At 40.5% G+C, this 21,868-nt stretch overlaps 1 protein-coding gene across 2 annotated transcripts in view; it reads right to left on the bottom strand.

Moving 5' to 3' along the window:
• Positions 1 to 21,482, bottom strand: part of LOC109636748 (CUB and sushi domain-containing protein 1-like) — a 380,253-nt gene extending 358,771 nt beyond the window's left edge. For both annotated transcript variants that reach the window (XM_069528917.1, XM_069528922.1), the window contains exon 1: positions 20,954 to 21,482. In XM_069528917.1, coding sequence (XP_069385018.1) covers positions 20,954 to 21,071 — 118 coding nt within the window. In that variant the 5' untranslated portion in view covers positions 21,072 to 21,482. The remainder of the gene's footprint in view (positions 1 to 20,953) is intronic.
• Positions 21,483 to 21,868: the final 386 nt, after the last annotated feature.

Raw genomic sequence — 21,868 nt, 5'->3', positions numbered from 1 at the left:
CCTTTAGTTCAGTGGGAGTGACAACAAATCACTCTCCGAGCTCTCTTAGGTCCAAGCTCATTCTTTAATGTATATACAACCTCTAATCGTATGTCTGACTAAATCAACAGCACTTGTGTCTGCGGCAGCGCACTGGTACGTCTGTCACACACCAGGAGAGAGTCACTTACCAAGTTAAACTGCAGCACATACACAGGTACAGTTGTTAAGTTGTTGTCACTGAAAAATAACAAGCCTTTATCAATTCATATAGTTTAATTACTGTCTGTTTAGCTCCTTTAGGCAGAGAGAGACCATGGATTAAGGATGAAAAATAGAGCTCAGGGAAGAGGAGAGAGAAAAGAGGAAGCAAAGAGCAGGAGAGGAAAGAGAAAAAGATAAGAGATGAGAAGAACTCTGAAGGAAGCGTGGAGCTCAGATATTCTAAGATTCTAGCCTGTGTGTGTGTGTGTTCATATTCCTCTTGGTCTTGCTGTTGTGAGTCCTTATGGCAGAAACCAGTAGCTGAGATAGACTGCATGGAGGAAATGTTAAGGTAAATTCTTAATTAGGTAACACCTCTCTTCAACCAGCTGTCGTACATTTGAAATGCTGTTGAGTCAGGCACCACAGTGGGCAGCTCCTTTCTTTGTGTACAACTATAGAAACATGTGGCAAGGGATTGCGAGTCTTTGCAAACAATCAAACTTCCCCAGACAAATAAATTCACAAAAGAAGCAGGTCTATTTTTACAACATGCAACCACCAACATAAAAAATGTGTCATCACTGAGAAAACATTACAAAAGGAAAATGCAATGTTGAAATATTCACTAGCTCTCAATGTTCCACATGCTTGGCAAATAAGATCAAACTCAGCAACAGTATCACTGTAAGAGCCTGGTGGGGGTGTGATTGGTCATTTTCTTGATCATGTCATATGGATACAGGGATTTTAGAGCAGGTTTCTCAGAGCAGGTTAAAGAAAAAGAGAATTGGAGGAGGGCAAAATACTGGATATGAAAGTTAACAGTTGTATTAGGAGTAATACAGTGGTAGAGCTGGCCAGGGGTCTACGTCTCCTGTCATGATGTAACGTCTGTGTGGAGTGGAAGAAAGCAGAGGGAATAAGATGTGGCTGAGAAGTCCAGAGTCAACAGTTTTGTCCTGTGAGCTTTGCAGTACGCAGACTGTCAGACTTCTGTCACCGCTGCTACGACTGGCATTGCATGCATTATAAAGTATCAGCATGTGACATTATCAAACACTACTACTATCATCCTTGAATTTTCAGATGTGACATTTAAGAAGGACATTGTATTCATCTTCTGTTTTATGGTAAAATGTATCACCACAGCTCATAAATGCCAAATCCAGTGTAGTAACTGTACTAAGAAAAGGTCATACAATCGAAATTAATTCTGAGTTTCATATCCATTCATATTGTGAGAAGGAGACAGTAATACAATGGGTTGAATATGGAAGATTGTCAATATGATTTGGTTTAAGGGTCCAGGCCTCACCTCTTTCTGTGTTGATATTTTCTTTGGACATTTTTTTATTCAATGTGGTTTAGAGAAATGAGGGCTACAAGCAAAGAGCTAGAAGGATATGTTTTTTTTAAGGAAGATGCAGATACTGATATGAAAAAGTAAAAAAATTCTCACAGTGATATATTGACAGATGTATACATATCAAAAAAAGTGTGATGTTTCCTCAAATGTCATTATGGAACCGCTATGACAAAGAAATGTCAGTGAGGCTTGATATTTTACACTTTATCATTCATAACTACAACTACAAAAAGAACACATATACAACCAAATGCATAGAAATTGAAATTGAAATTATAAATGATATAGAAAACATTAATTAATTTTAAACGTTAATTTCATGATAATAATTCAATCAATTTTTCTGCATTGTTAATTTGTAAAATAAAGGTTTTCATACCCGCACATGTCAAACAAATGAAGTACAATATCTCAATGAATGAAATAGTCATATCAGCCAATTTTAAAAGAACTTAAATAACATATATAATTAAGGTTCCAGGTATTATACAAGGTCACAATGATACTATTTGGTGACTTTGTTGACTGTTTTATTTATTTTTTCCCCAGATACAATGGAAGCCACTAGGAAATGTTGTTTTTTTTTATATTATATTTAGTTTATTTTAAAAACACCAATATCGAATAAATATTTCTCAATACTTAAATCGTCAGAGTTCTTCTAAGTCCTTGAAACTAATGGCAGGACTGTACCATGAAGACAATATATTACCATTTTAATTGAGAAGCACAATGACTAATCATAGTCACATAAACAGTGACTATTATCATTATCCAATGCCACACAACACAACTTCTTCTGCACTGGTTCATTAAAACAAGGCGGCAGATGACACATTTTGCACAACACTGGTGATATGATGCATTCATCTGCGTTTTTTTCACATTCAGCCATAAATAAAACTCTGATGATCGAATCAGTCATGTTGAGGAAGCAGACAGAAGGAACAGAAGAAAGAGACCCGGGCGTGCTGTATGTAACTGATGCACAAATCAACCTGCGCTGCACATGAGGAAGATATACAGCGTCTTCCCGATTTCCATTCATTTCATAGAATGATTACTTTGTTTGTTTGTTTTTTCCAAATACGGAAAAGCAGAGCAATGCTTGACAGTGAGATCTATGAGCTTTCAACTACAGAATCTCAAACTGTTTTTCACCAGCACAAAAATTGTGGATTTCCTTTGGTGTTTGGTGAAGAAGGAATATTTAGTTGATATGTCACATAAAACACAATGACAGTAATGTATGCTCAACAGGTATGTAGGTCTCATTAAAACAGATCCAGTTTTAGCAATAATGATGGCAGTTGTTGGTGGTGTCAACGTGTGCTCAGTTTCACTGACACAAGAGGTGGTTTTCAAATGTAGTGTTGTCATCACACCAGATCATTTTAACATATCTGTTTACAGATCAAAAGAACAAGATAGACGATGGTAAATAATGTTCTTTGGATATAGTGGTGGGCTTCCAGCTCAATAAACCTGAAAATGACTCAGATGGTGAAACTGCACAGGTGAGCCCTTTAAAAACATAAAATCAAATAAAAGTTTCTTAAGATAACTATTTTCCAAAGGTTACTATTTATTACCTGACAAAGGAAAATTAGACAATGGTTGATAAGCTATGGAAGAATGAAATACTATATGGTGCAGCCATGATGTATTAATAATGATATATTAACATTCCACTCTGTTTGATGGTCAACACATTGGTCCAGCAGAGAGCTTGAATATTATATTATATTATATTATATTACATTATATTACATTATATTACTGAAGCAGTGTTTAATTGGATAATATATACTTTATTTCTGTGGTTAACAGGGTCCATAAAATAACAATACATTGAACTAAATTAGAGTTTTGATGTGTCATTATATAATTTTGTGCCATTTTAATATGTGGAACTGTATCAATATATAATTCACAAACTTAAAAACACGGTAATTGGATACCAGAGATCTAGAAACATAAATTACAAATTCAATGTATCACTATATTACATAATGACATAATTATATGGTAACATAATAAATATGGTAATATCATGAATGATATACTTTAAACATATAAATGAGGTAATTATGTAACTTCAGATATGTTGTTAGTGGATGAATAGTGAAGCACAAAGACGGGCTGGTTGGCTGACTGAGTCACTGACTGCTGATCTACAAACAATTATCCTTTTCCAATTTTTGACCATAATACTCAGGTGAAAAAATCTGTCCTCTAATTAGTTGCCGCTTCCAGGCAAAAGCACATTTTTGCAGACAGCAGACAGAAACAGAGACAAAGTGGATCGATCAGACAGACAGACACACACGCACAAACACACACAAACACAAACACACACACACACACACACACACATAGACGAGAGTGCAAGCTCACTTATCTAATATGTTAAAAGAAATTTCCTCCAAAGCTACCTTATTAAGACTTCAGACGGAGACAGATTCAGACAGAGAACAGTCTGACCCTTTCATGCAACTAGAAAGTAGACAAAACAAAATGATTAGCAGAAAGGAAGTGAGAGGATGAGGAGGGAGTGGTTGGAGCAGGAGACAGAAAGAGATGAAAAAGGTAAATAGGCAGGGGAGGGCGGGAGTAGCTGGGAGGGAGATTGACAAATAGAAATCACACTTCAGAGAAAGAGAGAGAGAAAGAGAGAGAGAGAGAGGAGGAGGAAAAAGGACAATAGCTAAAAGGGATGAGGCCGAGAGAGAAGGATCCAGAGAGAGGAGAGGAGCAGGGGAGAACATTATATCAGATCTGAGTGCAGGAAGTCATTTAGTTAAATTTAGCCATCATTTAGAAAGCTCTCCATGCCCTCCAAACAGATCCACACCAGCAGGCTACTGGATGCCACAAAATGAATGCTAAAATCAAAATTAGGAAGAGGAGAGGAGAGGCAAGGGCTCGCTACGTGACACCTCTCCCTGTTCTGTCTTAGTCAGTGCAGTGACGTCAGCTTTTTAACAGCATTGGTGTCAAATCTGGCCTCCCTCCTGTTGGAAGCACCAGGACGAGACAGCCTGAAAGAGATTATTAGGGAGTAAATGCGGATTTTTCATTTATATTTATGAGACATTTATCCTTTTTTCGCTCACCGTAGTGTACAGTATGTGTGTTCTACACAGGACGGACACAGCATCAAGAACTCCTGTGTAATTTGATACTGTTTTGGTGAAGCTTTAAAAGCTCCCTTCTTCCTTAACACTATTTTTCCCAGCATGCTTATACACGCAGCACTCGCACTTACAGAATGATACATTAGAGCAGCAAACTGGAAATGTTTAAAATGCTTTTAAAAAAATAAAAGGAAAGAATGGATTGAAAGGTAAGATTTGTTAGGTGTTTTCATCACTGAATCATCAAGACACATAAGAACAATCAACCCAATGCCAAATTCTTGAGATGTTGAAAATAAATTCCTCATTAGTGCACTCCAGACATCTACAGAGGCATGTGTCTTCACACGGTTCCCTTTTTATCAAAATCTACACAAACATAACCATCATAGGAGGTTCATTAACTTTCTAAATCATTCAGTTTTTACTGCAAATGGAGGTGCATCAGGCTCATAATTAATTATTAATCAGAATACAGGGAAAACTATAAGCTCTACAGCTCCTGATGCACAATATTAAAAACATTAAAGCCTAATGTGCAACAGTAATGGAAAACACTATTAGTTTCTCTGTCTGGTTGCTATTTTCCAACCATAGGCACACAGGACCTATTTACAGAATGTATATTTTTAGTGTTTCTTGTTTATGTTTTGCACCATGAACTTATTTCCTTGTCATGCAAGCACTTAAACCTGCCTTGTTCTGTACAACAGTGTGGCTTGGCCAGCAATATTGTGTCCAAGCCCATCCAGGCCCAAGAGAAAATAAACTGAACCCATTCGTTGTTTTGTGTCTGAACCGACCTGATGCAGTAAATATAGCAACATGCATGATTATAGCTTGTTATATCTGATAACACAAATCTGCAGTGTAAATAAATCTGCTCAGCCGACGTAACCAACCCAAACCGGAATATCATTTATATAATCATCCAAGTCCATCCCAGCCCGGGGCGGCTGTCCACACTCCAGTACAAAACTCTTACAACCATTAATATCCATCTTATCTGTCAATGTCTTCCATATGCTAATAACAAAGCCAAACAACTTATCCTGTGTGTTGTTAGATTGTGTTCAACCCTGTCACCCAGAAATGATGTTTATATAAAACCAATTTGTTTTGCAAAATACTTTTTACGAGAGGCTTCATTGCTGTTGAATAATAATCAGTGGCAGAGCTTTTTGGAGTGTACGAATCACTACAGTTTGCACCACTTGAAAGTTGCATGATGGTGATTGAGGGCGTACAGAGCCGAACTGTGACACTGTGGACTGGGCTCTGCGTCCTGATTCCTGTTTGTGGTCAAGTTAAAGCACTGAAAGCATTTTGGTTGAGGTTGGAGAAAGGTTGTGGTTTTTACATGAATGTTAATAAAACAAAAATGTTTTTTTGGTGCTTCAAGTCACTTTTGAATTTTAATTAGTAAGTTAAAGCTCCCCTGTCAAATTTTTTTAAAGTGTTTTTATGGGTCACTGCCATTTTTATTTTATTGTGCTCATGCACAAGGATGTATGTATGCTCGCAGAAACGTAGGAGACAGAAATTCTGGACAACGGTTTCACATTATTCAGCTGATAAGCAGGTGACAGTATAATGGATATAAAAAAAGCAGGGTTCATGAGATAAGAAATGTTTGTTTGACCTAAACTGTGTTCAGGTGATAATGACTGAATGTTAATCGGCTCTGCATTTGTTTAACCTTCATATCCTCTTTTGTCTTCCCTATGTTAAACTGACACCGACTGGTTTGCCTGTTCATAAGCAAAGAGTATAAAATTATCACCAAAGTCAACATCATTCCAACACATTAGCATAAGGTTCAGTCTTTTCTTTTCAAATGAATGTCAATATACCTCATGTACATAAAAATATACCAAATCTTTACTTAAACAAAACTATGGATTATACGACTATAGATGGATTAACACAGACTAGTTATAGTCAACGTTCAGTCAAGATATTATTATGTTTTAAAACCATTTCAACTTTTAAAAAGAGAATTTCAGACTCAAGCCAAGCGATTTTTAAGTCTCAAAACACACCATGCAAAATGTTTACGATGCTTTATTTCCAATGAGTGGATATTTAAATGAAATAGTGACAATCAAGCGACAAAAAAAGGTTGATGGCTTTTCCAACGCGTGGGGAAGCAAAACAAGATCTGCCATGAAAGTACACTTTGTTTTTATCAAAGATTAAAAAAAACACCTACAAAGGGTCGGGGGCAGGGAGCTTAGAAACGAGCTTGCTACAATCAAAAAACACACAAACAACACTGTCTCATAAACAAACCTACATAAAAGCCCATACACGGTTGAAATACTGGGTGGCTTCCCAGTTCCTATAGTTCCCTACTCACCGGTGACTCCTCCATAGAGACAAATTATCACCTGCCTATGCCCACAAATGCACAGGTGAGGACACATTCACACAGTTTACCACACACACATGCACACACCCACACACTACACAAAAAAAAGAATCAACATTGGCAACAACAAATGTGATTTCCAGGAGATTGTTATTAAATGATATTGCATGGTAGAGAATGGCATTTACATTATATTTATATTAATATTGATCAATATTTATCAATGCAAAATAACAGAAACATGTCTCTGTATAAAGCAGTATAGCATCACAAACTACACCCTCCCCAATTATCGTACGGGTTAAATCAGCAACTCTCTGTAACAGTTTCGACACAAACTGAAAATCACAACCTTCATAAAACATAGCAGGACTGATGTAGCAGACTGCTAGTTTTAGCTGACTGAGCCTAATAAAGTGCCAACTGAGTGTATAAATGCTTCCTCTGTTCATTAGAGATAAAAAACTCTGTGGTTTGCTTTCATCTCCTAAGTTGGGTCTTCATATCATATTTGATTGTTACTATTAATAAGTTGTGTATTGCATTTTCCTTATTTGAACTGCTGTCCTGTTCCTGTATGAGTGTCAGTGCTTCCTGGGTACATAACTGTGCTGTAAGCTGCTTTGGCACTAGCACTACGCAGCAGTGCCGTACTGCTGCAGAGAAAGCTAAGTCTTCGACAGATAATGGCTTATTGTCTGCTTCCCCTCAACCATCAACAGATTAGAAGCATGTAGACACGCAGGCTCTCCCTTTTTCTTTATTTCTCTTGTTCTCCTCCTGGTTTTTTTCTCCTTCTTGCCTCTCACCCTCTCCTCTCCTCTCCCTCTCTTCCTCTTATCTCATTTTCCTGCTCTACAAGCCAACTCTCTCTCTCTCTCTCTCTCTTTCCTTGCACCCACCCCACAGCCCGTATCATTTTTAAACATGTTCTCTCTATTTTCAGACATCATCTTCTTTCTCTCTTCTGCCAGAAACGCAAGAAAACTGCAGTGTCAGCCTGGCAAGCACCCCCCCACCACCACCACCACTGCCACCGACTCACCCTACTTCACTCTTTTGATCTCTGTGTCTCTCTCTCTGTTGTATTGACCATAAAGCAGTTTATAATACCAACAGTGGATGACATTTAAGCAAATGATCCACAGAGGTGGCTGAGGAGATAGAGAGAGGGCAAAATGAGAGTAGAGAATGGAAGACTAAGAAAAGGGGGGTAACGAAGCAAGGCTGCAGGTCCTGTGTTATTAAAAGGATGGCGAGGGAGATACAAAGAGATACAAAGAGATGATAAACTGAGGAATACTGGCAGAGAAGCAAGAGAGCAGCACACGAAGAAGATGAAACTGAGCAAGAAGATAAAAGGTTGGCAAAGAGAGGAGGATGAAGTGCTGGGAAGTGGATTGGAGAATAAAGAGAGAAGAAAAGAAGTAGATAGAGGGCAAATGAGACTGTGACAGCAGAGTTATTCCAATGGTCATATAGACATCTCAATGAAAATGCCAACAACCTAATCAAAGGACTCGAAAGGGCAGAGAGAGAGGGAGAAAGAGACCCAGAACGAAAGTGGGGTGGAGAAAGAGTGAGGTGGAGGAAGTTGATGAGAGAGGAAGGACAGAAGTGGGACAGATGGAGAGAGAGAGAGAGGTGAAAGGATGTGGAGGAAGAGAGGGAGGACAAAGTGAGCAATAAAAAGGGGGAGAGAAAAGGGAGGAAACAGAGACAGATGAGTAGCAGGGAGAGACAAAAATGAGCAGGGGGATGAAACATAAGGCAAAATGTAGAGTAAAATCATCAAGGGTGAACAGACAGGAGGACACGAGACGGGAGAAAAAGGGCAGCAAGATGAAACAAGAGATGAGATAAGAGTGGATGAGTGGAGAGCAAAAGGAAAGAAAATGGGGTGAGTGAGAGAGAAGAGAGAATCGCCTGCTTCTTGACATTCAAGAAGCACTGCTCGAAACTTGAAGAAGCTTATTGTCTAATGTGCTGAAGATGTGCTGAGTGGACCTGATACCGTCCAGTGTTTCCTCTTCACACAGTTTGCACCACCACTGCACTGTCACAAAGTCACAATTACACAACTTTGCAAAGGGCTTTTAATTTGAAACAACTGATAGAGGAAGTGGAATGGCCTGGTGACACCCGGCCAAGGTCAGAGAAAGAGACAGAGGAAGAAAATAAATGACAGAAGAGAGAGAAAGATGGATTTTAGCATTTTAACATTAAGTTACACAGATGTATTCAAGTGTATGTACTTCTGTGTTATGTTTATATGTTGTTTGTTTTTTACCATCAACCTGCCAGGAACTGGAGATGAGAACTAGCCTGCGTGGCTTAATATGGCACATTTACATGTCTTAAAGCTAGGGTTGGTAATCCTTGAAAAGCTAGCAAGAGCAGGCTACACTTACACCGTAAATGCAAAAATACAACCACTACATTAATCCCCCTACCATTAAAGCGCCTCATCAAAGCCACGCCCCCAAAACACATGAATGCGACGCCTGCTGGAAACAGACTTTTGTGTGATTCGCTCGCTAACCTCTGGCTTTCGTCTTTGCTTCAGTGGTGTATGGTTCCCTGGCTGAAGGCTCCGCTCATGTGCAGTGAGAGCACAGGCAGGATGCACGCAGGCAGGCAGGTGGGTTCGTGACAGACAGGTAGAGTCTCATTCAGTCTGAATTTACTGATGGCTACTGGGACATGAGGAGAATTTCAACAAATTAGATAAAAAGTGTTTCAGAACCAAATTACCCTATATTTAAGGATGCATGTTAATTGATCTGCGTTGTCCCTTTAAAATAAATAAAAATGGACATAGACTGGGACTATCAGTATACAACATGCATGCACCAACTAGGTGTCCACTGGTTGTGTCCCATTGTGTCAGTCTCTTTAGTGGCCCTCTCTTTGGGCTTATCATGACACCATGCTGCTTGACTTTTTCTAAACTGGGCTCATTTCACAGAGCCGACCTGAGCCCCCACAACTGCGGCAAAAAAAAAAAAAAAATCATAAGACATGTTTGAATTTGAGACCCTCACACAAGAGAGTCAGGCAGACAGACAGACAAGCTATGTTATTTAGCTGTTATTTGTCAGACAGACTGTCGTTCAGATTTAATGGCCTGTAAAGGACATTGCAGCATCATTTTCATAAAGCGGTGTGTGTGTGTGTGTGTGTGTGTGTGTGTGTGTGTGTGTGTGTAAGTGAGAAAGAGGGGGAGAAAAAGAGCAAAGGTGTGTGTTAAAGTGTATATGTGTGTGCAGCTGATATTGCCACGGCTGGAGTCTTGGAGCCTTTTACAACCTTTCCTTTATTATTTCCTTATCACACTGCTTAAGGCCTTCCCTCCCTCCTCCCCCTCTCTCCTTCTCCTCCTTCCACCCTCTCCTCCTCATCCTTAATCCCCTCCCCACTGCCTTCACTCACTCCTCCTCCTCCTTTTTCTCTGTCTCTCCATCCATCGCTCTGCCCCTGCAGCTGACATGGCGATATTGCTCAGTTTACACTTAGACGTCAGCGTGGCGTGAAAACCTCAGAGCCTCAGTTTCAAACCATTTTCACGTTGTTTTTGTTTTAAATGGCTGAACAGATTCATTGTTTCAAATGCTGGTATTGTCCCGTCTTTACAATTCATTCATTTGGTTTGATTTACTTTGATTTGGTTCATGGATTTAGGTGGATAGAATCCTGCTATTTTCATCAAGGATGACACATGGAAGCAATAAAACCCATTTTAGTCTTTACCAGAATTTAACAAGAAACAATTTAACAACCATTAAATGCCCTGTATGTTTCTCGGCCTTTGGACCCTGGAATCTTATTCCGAACCTTTTTTGTAGAGTTTAAACACAACTAAAAGAACTTGCTTTTCCTCCATCTGCTCTCTCGCTCTCCTCTCTTCTGCACCGCCATTACTGAGGTACCTTGTAAATGGCCTTCAACAATTGCGTCAGTCATTCACGTAGCCAGCCTGTAACACAACCAATCAGCCACAGAGTCAGTCAATCAACTTAACAACCAGTCCATCATTCCGTTGGTAAATCACACTGACAGTCAGTCAGTTAGCCTGTTTCTCACCTCCTCCCTCTCCCACTGTCTTCACTGTGAGGCTGTACTGCAGTGGCACAATGTACCACAGGACCTTTTCAGCACAGCTCCTATGGCTTCCCCAAGCTAACATCTATTCACATCCTCCTGGTTCCTCAACTCCCTCCCTCCCTCCCTCCCAATCTCTTCCGCAGCCTCCCTTTGTATGTCTTCATGGTGTTTGTGCACCACGGGGCCTGTTTTGTTTTTTTTGTAATGTCCCAATGTTGTAGGTTCAACACTGCTTGCGACCATTACCAATCATTAAAAATTGATAGAATAAGAACGACTCTACTTGAGCAGCGATAGCCTGTGGCTAATGCATTTATACTGAGAAGCAGGCACACACACATGCTCAGATGACGATGCATAAGCACAAATGCGCACACAAACATGCTGGTTATTAATGTGGGCATGCTTAGAGATGTTCCAAATACTACACATGCAAGTGCAGGAACATACAAAAACACACACAGGAGCCCAACAATAAGCCCCCCCTCACTGAGATTCTCAGATTGGATGTATACAGTCTGCCTGTGCTCACTTGCACAGACAAACTTCCAGGCTTGATGGAAATACAGTTTAAATTCCTTCGCATGGACACACACATACCCGCTCATGCAAAATTGTGTAAACAAGCAAACACTAATACAAATAGATAAACAAATTCAAAAATAATGCATTCACTTTCAACTTGCAGCACTAGTCAAAAAAGCTGTGTGCATACACACACACACACACACACACAAATGCACAATGCTGCAACACTGTGGGCCACACACAACACACTTTTAGCTTACGCATGGACATTAACACACAAAGGGGCACTCAAGCACAAAATAATCCTGTCACCGTTCCCTCCTAACACACACACACAGCTCTCACCCTAACCCTCGGGATTTTTCTCTCGAAGGCTGAGACAAACACCCACACTCACAGACTGTTTATTCTCCAAAATGATTCATCTTCTGCAGACTTCTCTACTTCTTTTTTACAGATACAGTGGCAAAACAACACTTGCACATTTTGCAGAGCAGTGAACCCCTTAATGTGAGTGACAGCTGCATGAAAACACTGGACTGTTCAGCAGATAAATGGAGAACACTTCTTTTTTTTACTGAAAACACAAGCAAAGTCAGAGGGAGATGGGAGGTGCTTGTCATTGAGTGTGGAACAAGGAGCCAGAGACACTAATAAACAATCTGAACCCTTTGCCAACCTGGAGAGTAATTATTACTTTGGCTCTATGTATTTCTTTCAGTGTGTGTGTATGTGTGTGTGCGTATGTGTGTGTGTGTGTGTGTGTGTGGGTCTCACTGTCTCACGCTCTCTCCCTAAAAATCACATTAATGGATGAAAGTAGCTTCTGCTGCTGCTGACTCGTCGCTTTGAAATGGAAATTTAACTCATTGGCTCCATATGTGGAGTGCACATACTCACACACTCAGTAACAGTGCAGTACAAGACACACCCACACATGCACAGCGTAGGTGTAGCATCTCACAGCGCGCACACACACACACACACACACACACACACACACACACACACACACACATTATGCCCTTAAACCATGGAACTAAGCGAGAGTAAAAGTGAAATAACACTAATGTAACATTAACAGACACATTAGCCTGCTTAATGTTAGCCCGGCAGCCAGCCATTAGCCTTCAGCTTATAGAAAATGTCATGCTAAAAGAGAGAAGGAAATAATAGAACAACTGAAGTGCTACATCAAGTCACATTACATCCAGCGGACGGCGGGACCATACTATAAGGGATACACAGGTTTAAAGCTGCAGGATGTCCCAGTAGACTGTCCCGCAGGATGTTTATTCAAGATGAGATTCTCAACTCTGCTCAGGTGTCCATGAGCAAAATGGTGAATCCCTCCCAGTCCTAAATGATCCTCCACCATCACCACACAATCACTTTCCCTACCTGGATCAGTAATTACCATTTTACTTTTATCTGTGTTATTTTTACTTGGTCGCCCTAGGATACACCATAGTGAGGAACGGTTTTATCTACAGGCCGACAATAGCACCACATCAAAAAGAAAAGAAAAAAATCAGCAGATGAATTTGCTGATGCAGTGAGGCCAACGCTACAGAGGGCTTCGGCAGAAAAAAAACCGTACACATACGCACAAAAACATAGGTCCATGAAGAAAGCTTTCTTGGCTTTAATTCTGCTGCAACACTGTCAAACTTCATGCAGCAATATGAACCAGTTTAAATCAAATATTTGAAAGAAGGGTTCAGCAGTGGAGCCCCTCGCTGGTGACTGGCAGCACCGTCATCGTCTCAGTCATGATAAACACTGTGCCCATTCAAGTGCCACACAACAGCATTACAACTAGAGTGGCAGGGTGCATTACAATGTGATACAATGCTTAGCTTAGAAAGACTGAACAAACTACATACGGCTCTCACCTGAATTAAGCAGAATGGTTTGAATCAACCAAGTGATTCATAACTTCCACCCCTATTGTATAACCAGTCCTCGGGTGAAGTTAAGCAGAGTGAAGTTTCAGAGAACGAACAATGTGGACAATTAGAGTCTCTAAAAAACCATGCATGTCTTTGGACTGTGGGAGGGAGCCAGAGTACCAGGAGAAAACACGTGGACACAGGGTGAACACGCAAACTCCACACCAGACACTGGTGCTTACCACTGTACCACTGTGCCACTAGCATGAAAAGAAAAACTAAACATCTAGAATTAGAGTGAGTCACATATGAACTGTACATGCAGCAGGTGATGGCAACAGGAAGTGTATTGTCTTTCCAGTGTAAACAGATGAATGTGTATATGTGACAGAAATGTTAATGTTCACAGTTTGGAAATTCTGAGATAAAACGAGAGATGTTTAACATCTCACATTTTAATCAAATAAACCTGACCTCAAATTCATGCATACACTGAGCTGCCAATGTGCAGTAAAAGCTTCATGAACCCTTTTGACCATTACCAGGATGCATTGCATGGTTAACCTGAACAGGAAGCTGTGGGAATAATGTCCTAAATTGGAAATGGCAAAAAAAACAAAAGTTGCATAGCTGTTGATGGACTGAATCATTTATCAAATTAAATTTGAATATTGGTTTTCATGGATTTCTTGTAGCCACAACGACCGATCTTTCATTATAAATTCCAGTTGAGAGCTTCATTTCATGCTTATTTTTAGAGCTGGCTGAGTAATCCTGCGTTATGAAATAACCCTCAGCTCCCACCACAGCGAGGCGTCTGCACCACAAGGTACAGGAAAACAGCAACAAACTGCTGTTCTAAAGTGGGTGCTTCAAACGCTCTACATAAGCAATATACAAACTTTCAAGCCATAATATAAATTTGAATTTTGCTTATTAAAGCCCCTTGCTCACGTATATACAGATATCAGGGGGTTTAGTAACATACAGTAGAGCTATATTTAGATGCTGAATGTATTCAGACAGGGAACATTTGAAAAGATGAATGTGGTGGTCTGGCAGATGGGTCTCAAAGGTTAGAAAAAAATTGATATGTATATACTAGCGTGGTTCAGAAAGAGCCTGACAGCTGCACTTACTCATGCATACTAATGGAGTGAAAGACACAACTGGACCAGCAATGTAACAGTACTTGCATGACACATAATTTCCAGTTCTGTCATTTCATATGACATACACATGCTCTTTTATTTCCTTTTCTTCATGCTGTCCTCTCTGATTTGAAATGACGGATAAATGCAGGATTCTGCAGTGTGTGATGCAGTATTTACAGCAGGCATGAAATATTTGAGTCCAGGCATTAATATCAACAGATTTTAGAGCCCTGTTTGCTCTTGCCTTCAGGTCAGCTCAGTGGATTTCCCTCCATATCTGAGGTATAAATTCAGGGCGGACAGGGTTATGATGTCATTACTTAATGCCAGACATTACAAGCTGAGCAGCACAAGATGGAAAAGTCATTCCTGATTAATCGCGTGTGCTGGGGAATACATTTTAATTTTCTCTTTCACTCCGTCTTCTGCTTCCTTTCCGTCTTTAACACACTTGTTCTGATCTCAGCCCCTATCTCAATTTCTCTCTCTCTCCGTCTTCACACATATTCTCCTTCCCTCTGTGTGTGTGTGTGTGTGTGTGTGTGTGTCTCTCACTTGGCCCTTCCCCTGCATTAGTCTCCTGTATATAGGCCACAGCTCTTTTAAAAGTTCTGTCATTTGAATACTATAAAGATGGATTACTTTTACATTTTTAAGGGCTGAAAACTTTTTTTTACAGCTTCACAAGCATAATAATTTTCCATGTATACTTTGAGTGTTCTCTGATGGTTCGTTCAATTCTGTGACACTAACAGTAGCACGTTTTCACTTCATATATTCTGCATGTAGAATATAATCTGCTAGATTTAAATGTCAGAGCTTGACAAATGCTTCAGAGCTTCCAGTGTTCATCACAGTAGTCCGTGGCCTCCTCGCTGTAAATTCTTCTCGTTCACACACCACCTCTTTGCTCTCCATTGAACTGTGTGCTCTGAGGTAGTTAACTGTATTGAAGTGTATGTGTATTCTCTGGTCTCTCTGGACAGCTAGAAGGACCCTGAAGTACCGGAAATCATCAGTACTCAATGAGATATCTCACACACACACAGCATTTCCCGCTCTATTCTCGAGAACTGTTTGTGGTTTTCAATGTGACTGAGGAGAATGCGTAGAAGAAATATTCTCTACTTCTGTGTGTGTGTGTGTGTGTGTGTGTGTGTGTGTGTGTGCGTGTGCGTGTGTGCGTGTGTGTGTGTGTGTGTGTGTGAGTGAGTGAGTGTGTGTGCGCGCCCACCTTTTAGTCCGTCTCTCCCACGTAAGGTGAAAGTTATAAGTGCTCCCATGCTTCTCGTATACAAGAAAATCATTACATGCACACAGACAGCACTCACACACAACTGAATTGAAAGCTACGGAGACAAGTATCATTAACACACTGTTCTCATGAGAATCAGGACTGATCTGAACATCTGATTGAGTTACACCGTCAATATAAAATAGAGCATGTCAATCATTGATTTTTTAAGTATATACTTATATACTATACTTATCTGATAATTTGTGTTTCGTTCTCCTCACCTATCTTTGAAAACATGTACTTTACAATTCAAAAAATTCAGTATCACTTTTGTTTTACCATTTAGCCTTTATAAGATCAGTAGAAACACGTGATAATAATGTATTATAATGTTCAATTATGTATGGTAATAAAGTATTTTTCAACAATTCGATCTTCTGTAAAACACAGTTTTAAAACTACTAATGCATTTTTACTGAAATGTCAGTCATTATCTGTTTTAACAGTTTTGGGTTGGCACAAGTTTAAATACAAATACATCAATAAAAATGATATCTGCCTTAAACTATACTAGTTTGTTATAAATTAATTTATAATATGTGAACAAAGAATTTATAAATTCTTAATGAGAGGACTTTAAGTGCATCCCGCTATTCATCTTTTTTATTGAATAAAATTTGTGGTCCTTTTTGTCAGGTATCATTCTGATATATGTCTGTAAAACAGGAGATAATGAGAGAAGACGTAATAAAAGATCTTTGAATGACTCTTAAAGAAGGATATATAAATATTTACAACACCATACAAATATTAAAAGAAGGATGACTTCAAGTTAAGTATTCTATTCTTCAAAATTTTTCTATATGTGGTCAATATTATAAACACATGATCCACTATTGTATCTAGTCCCAGAGCTTTCATATGTATCCCACAGTCTTCTTCAGCGAATGTGCAGGTGGCCTCAGATGACGCCAGTCATGTGATAACATGTGCCCACATATGGAGGGAAGATCAGGACAAATGGGGACATCTGAGACATTCACTGAAGAAGGCCTTGGCCTCCTGTCAAAAGCTGCTAAAGGAGCTAAGTGGATCCTGTATTTGGAATATCTACCACACACAGTAAATGTGTCCCCAAGGTCAAGAATGAATTTTTAATCAGCGTCTGACACACACATCAATTTATTTCTTTCACATTTTATTATGCCGTCTGAATTTTCACTAGATTCATTGACACATTTCACATTTCTCCTTTATGTCTCATTCCCTCAGTTTTGTAGACCTACAGTGAATTTGGATTGGGCAGACAGCTCTGTTTTAATTAGCGTGGGTGTGTGTGGGTGTGTGTGTGTGTGTGTGTTAGAGAGAGAGCGAGAGTCAGGGTTTGTGTGTTTCCCATGTGTGTCATATTAGTATGCCAGACGGGGGGACAGACAGCAAGTTCCAATATCTTGTTGTTTGGCATTGATTCAATGTCGGCTAATTGTCACCGTGTGCATGGTCGGAAATAGAGACATTTAATCAGTCCTAAATGAAAAGGGAATTAAAATAAGTCACTGTAATGTCCTACTGTGTGTGTGTGTGTGTGTGTGTGTGTGTGTGTGTGTGCGTGTGTGTGTCCCACGTAGGGTGAGTGAATTAACAAGCATTTCATTTCCGAGAGAAAGTTGAAAATGAAGTTCTCAGACATGTTATTCCATTCTGTGCGTGTGTGCGTGTGTGTGCGTGTGTGTGTGTGTGTGTGTGTGTGTGTGTGTCTTTAAATGTCTTTAATTTAATTCCCTGTAGAGTGTAGTTAACAGTATATTAATTATATAAGCACTAGGTGAGTTTTATGTCTATTATCATCACAGCTGGACATTTGAATGTTTCTTGGCTGAAACGACCTGTTGATGAATCTCTTTGGTTTTTGGAGCAGAGACACAGTTTGTAAAGAAAAGTATAAATACTGGAACAGAACAGGCCACATTCATCTATGTGTGTTGCTACATGTGCAGCTATGCATTCATTCACACACACTCGTTTGTAGTAAAATCAATTCACTTTTGTTGTCTGATCAAAGGTTTTGAATTTTTAATAATAATAAAAATTTAACTAATAATTGAGATATACAGAATTAACTACTTCATTGTATACAAGGCATTTGGTTGAGTTAAAATTTGGTTATTTTTTGTGGTGTCAATATTACTGGTGTCACAACAGTTTTTCACACACGTGCAAACACATGTTTCTAATTCTATCTTAGTGACGACACTCATTGACAAAATGCATTCCCTAGCCCCTCATCCTGACCTTAACCATCTAATCTAAATGCCAAACCCTAACAATTATTCTAACCCTAACTCTAAAACCAAGTCTTTAACCTCAACAGCCCATTGAAAAAGTGAGGACCGGCTTAAAATGGTCCTCAAAAAGATAAAAGTACATGAACAAGCATACACGCACACACACACAGACACACACTCATACACATTACATAACTTGTCCACCAGCCCATCTACTTCAGTTATTAATTGACATAAAAGCCATTTGGTTTGAGAACCATTTGAGAACAACTAAGTTCTTTTAAAGAAATCTAACTTGTTATATACTGTTTTTCAATATTTGGCAGATGCTACAGGTGTGAGATCTATCAAATATATTAAATATTTCTACACCAAGTGGTTATTAGCAGAAAAAAAATCCTTTCAATGTCAGAGTAAGAACAGACGTTTGCGTCAGGAGACTTCAGTTTTGTGTTTATTGGTATGTTTCTATTTGTTTGGCTTAATAACTAGGTTAAATAATTTCACTTGCCCTGAATACGATGTGTGTCGATACAGTGTAGTTGGCATATTGTGGCAAATTTAGTTTATCTAGCCCAATCATTCAGTTGAAGAATAGGTACAATTTCAGTCCACCAGGATTTTCTGTAGTTGATACTGTGCTAATAATCACCAGCGTCCAGAAAGCTTCTTCAAACTTTGTTCTCCATCTTGGCGCTGCCTGCTTCACTCTTGCACTTCAGTTTGCGTCTGAAGACATCTGACTTTTTATGACATTTTTAGGTAACATTTCGAGACAATCAATAATTAGTTATGTGGTGGAATTTGAAAAGCAACATCGAATTTAAGAGGCTTACAACCATCTGGGGTTTGAGGTTTGATGAAATAAATTATTGCCAACCTCCGTCTGTCTTTCCAGATGTCTGTCTGTCTGCCCTTTAATTCAGTCTTAGACTCCGTCTCTGTGTGTGTTTAGCTCTACAACAGCTAAAAATAGCTACTGGTCTGCTGCCTATCCCACTGTAATAATGTGACACTAAAAGGCTTTATGTGGCCATAATTGGGGTCTGGGTGTTGTTGGTTGAGCAGGTAAATGACACTTCATACTCTACTACTTTTGTTTGAACTGAGAATAATAACAAAAGCAGCCAATCTAAAATCTGCTTACGGTGGGGAAAAAAAAACGATCAGAAAAATGCAGATTATAAAACTGATACAATGACGGGAAACAAACAAACACACACACACACACAGAGATGTGAAAGATAAATCCCAGGTGATAAGAAGCAGTTGCTTCAAATATGAACAGCTTAAACGCACCATCATCATATTCATCAACATGCACAATTCTCCCACAATCACACAAATCCCTTTCTTTCCAGTTTTACAGGCTGCGTGTATGGCAAAGAATAAAGATAACAAACACACACACACAAACACACAATCTAAATGCACTGAAGAAAACTGCCTCTACAGGGGGAGAGCAGTGTGGAAGCACAGCGACTGAACAGGAGTAAAAAGAACAACTGTTACTTACACACACAAACAAATTATCAGGAATCTTAACACTGTTGGAAACTATTTACTTCTTAATCGCAGAGGGAAAGACCTGACTGTGTGTGTGTGTGTGTGTGTGTGTGTGAGGGAGGGAGGAGATTAAGTGAGAAATACAGAGGGACAGGCATTGAGACAGAGAGGGAGGAGAAGTGCACACAGAGAAGCTATTGATAAACAGAGTAACAGTAACGCTCCCACCGAACCAGGAGAATGTTAAGACTTTCTTCTCCATCCATCCATCCTTCCATCCATCCTTCCATCCCTCCTTCCATCCCTCCTTCTATCCCTCCTTCCATCCATCCTTCTATCCATCCATCCATCCTTCCACAACGTGGGCAAACCTCCATGGCCACAAAATCCCCACCATCACAGACCTGCTGGGCTCCTGACACACATCATCCATCCTCGTCATGCTCTCCACAGGCTTTGAGACAACTGCTCCTCAGTGAGAGTGACTCCACAAAATCACGTTTCACCGGGAGCATGGTATTTCCTCTCTACATGCCCTGCAGATGACAATTTCACCCCATTCCCTGTGAGACTGTGTAACCCCTCTCTGCTGCTCACTTTGTTTTCTGTGACACAGGTTATTGAGTTAAACTCGCCGAGCATCGCCTTCTACACAAACCAGATTTGCTGCGAGCTGTTTGCTGTGTAAACTTGGGACAGAACCACATGGAACCTGGTTTATTTGTTTGGATGAGAATATCTGCACAGCGCAGGAAACAGAAATGCCTGCACTGTTTCCCAGATGTGATATTGTGTCCAAGTTGGGCACTGCACTCTGCACACTGTCTTTCACGCGCACGCACACGCAGGCACACACACTGGGCTCCTGTGTATGTGCGTATAGGCGCGCTCTTATTCTCTCGTTTGCACTCAGTATCTTGAGCACGCACGCACAGAAAGACGCACACACGCCATATCCAGAGCGGAGCGCAACTCTCTGTAGCGCACACACACACACACACACACACACACACACACACACACACACACACACACACACACACACACTCCGCAGAATCGAGGCTGCAGGAATTATCCACCTCCTCTGACTCCGACCTGCAAATATTCTGATCCCGTCCGTGCATGAATGCGCGTGCAGGCACGTACACGCACACGAGCCATACAAATCGAAAGCCTCCCAAACTCACCCTTGGACGAGGAGAGATCCCCGATGAGGAGCCCCAGCAGGAGGAGAAGCGGGAGGTCGAGTCTCAGCCTCCCCCTCATCGGCGGCAGCAGCAGCTCGGTCGCTCCCCAATCCGTCATTTTGCTGTTAAATAAAATCCAAGCTCGCTTTAGTGTTAAAGCTGATCCCCACCTCGCCGCTCTGCCTGGCTGAAGGAAGCGGAGGGGGGGGTAAAAGAGGACGGCTGCCCCCCTCCTCCTTTCTCTTCTTTTTATATATGTATAAAAAACACAAAAACAAAAAAAGGATCACACCCGAGGATCAATCGCGAATGTCCCACACACACATGTCCATGTCAACGTGTGGACGGGATAACCGGTGACGGGTTGACGGTCTCAGATCGGGCAACACGCCGCTGGTGTGAGCTGTCATAGCAGAGACCGGTGGAGCGCAGGAAAGAGAGAGAGAGATGAAGAGATTCAGTGGAGGAGAGGAGAGGTGGTAGGTAGGTCCGCACAGCACGGCGAGCGAGCGACGACTGAGAGAGAGGGAGAGGGAGAGACGGATAGAGAGCATGGGAGAGAGAGAGAGAGGCGAGGAGAGGTGAGTTAGGGGAAGTAGGAGGGTGGGAGGAAAAGTGAGAGACGGTGGAGAGGGGATGGAGAGAGGGAGATAGAAGACAGGCAAGAAAGTGAGGGGAAAGGGAGGAAGGGGTAAGAGGGAGAGGAGGGAGAAAAGAGAGAGGGGCAAGGATGAGAGAGGGAAGAATGAGATTTATGGAAAGACAGGAAGAAAAGGAGCCAGTTCATGAAAAGAGGGAAATATTTGATGAAAAGATGGAGGAGAAATGATTTGATTAAATAGGCAGAGATAGAGGGAAAGCGGGAGGAGAAAGAGAATTTTAGGAGAAAGAAAGGAGCGAAATGATAGAAGAGGG

This window comes from Paralichthys olivaceus, chromosome 1 (assembly GCF_024713975.1).
Source record: "Paralichthys olivaceus isolate ysfri-2021 chromosome 1, ASM2471397v2, whole genome shotgun sequence".
Taxonomy (NCBI): domain Eukaryota; kingdom Metazoa; phylum Chordata; class Actinopteri; order Pleuronectiformes; family Paralichthyidae; genus Paralichthys; species Paralichthys olivaceus.
This window is presented reverse-complemented; position numbering and strand designations above follow the sequence as displayed.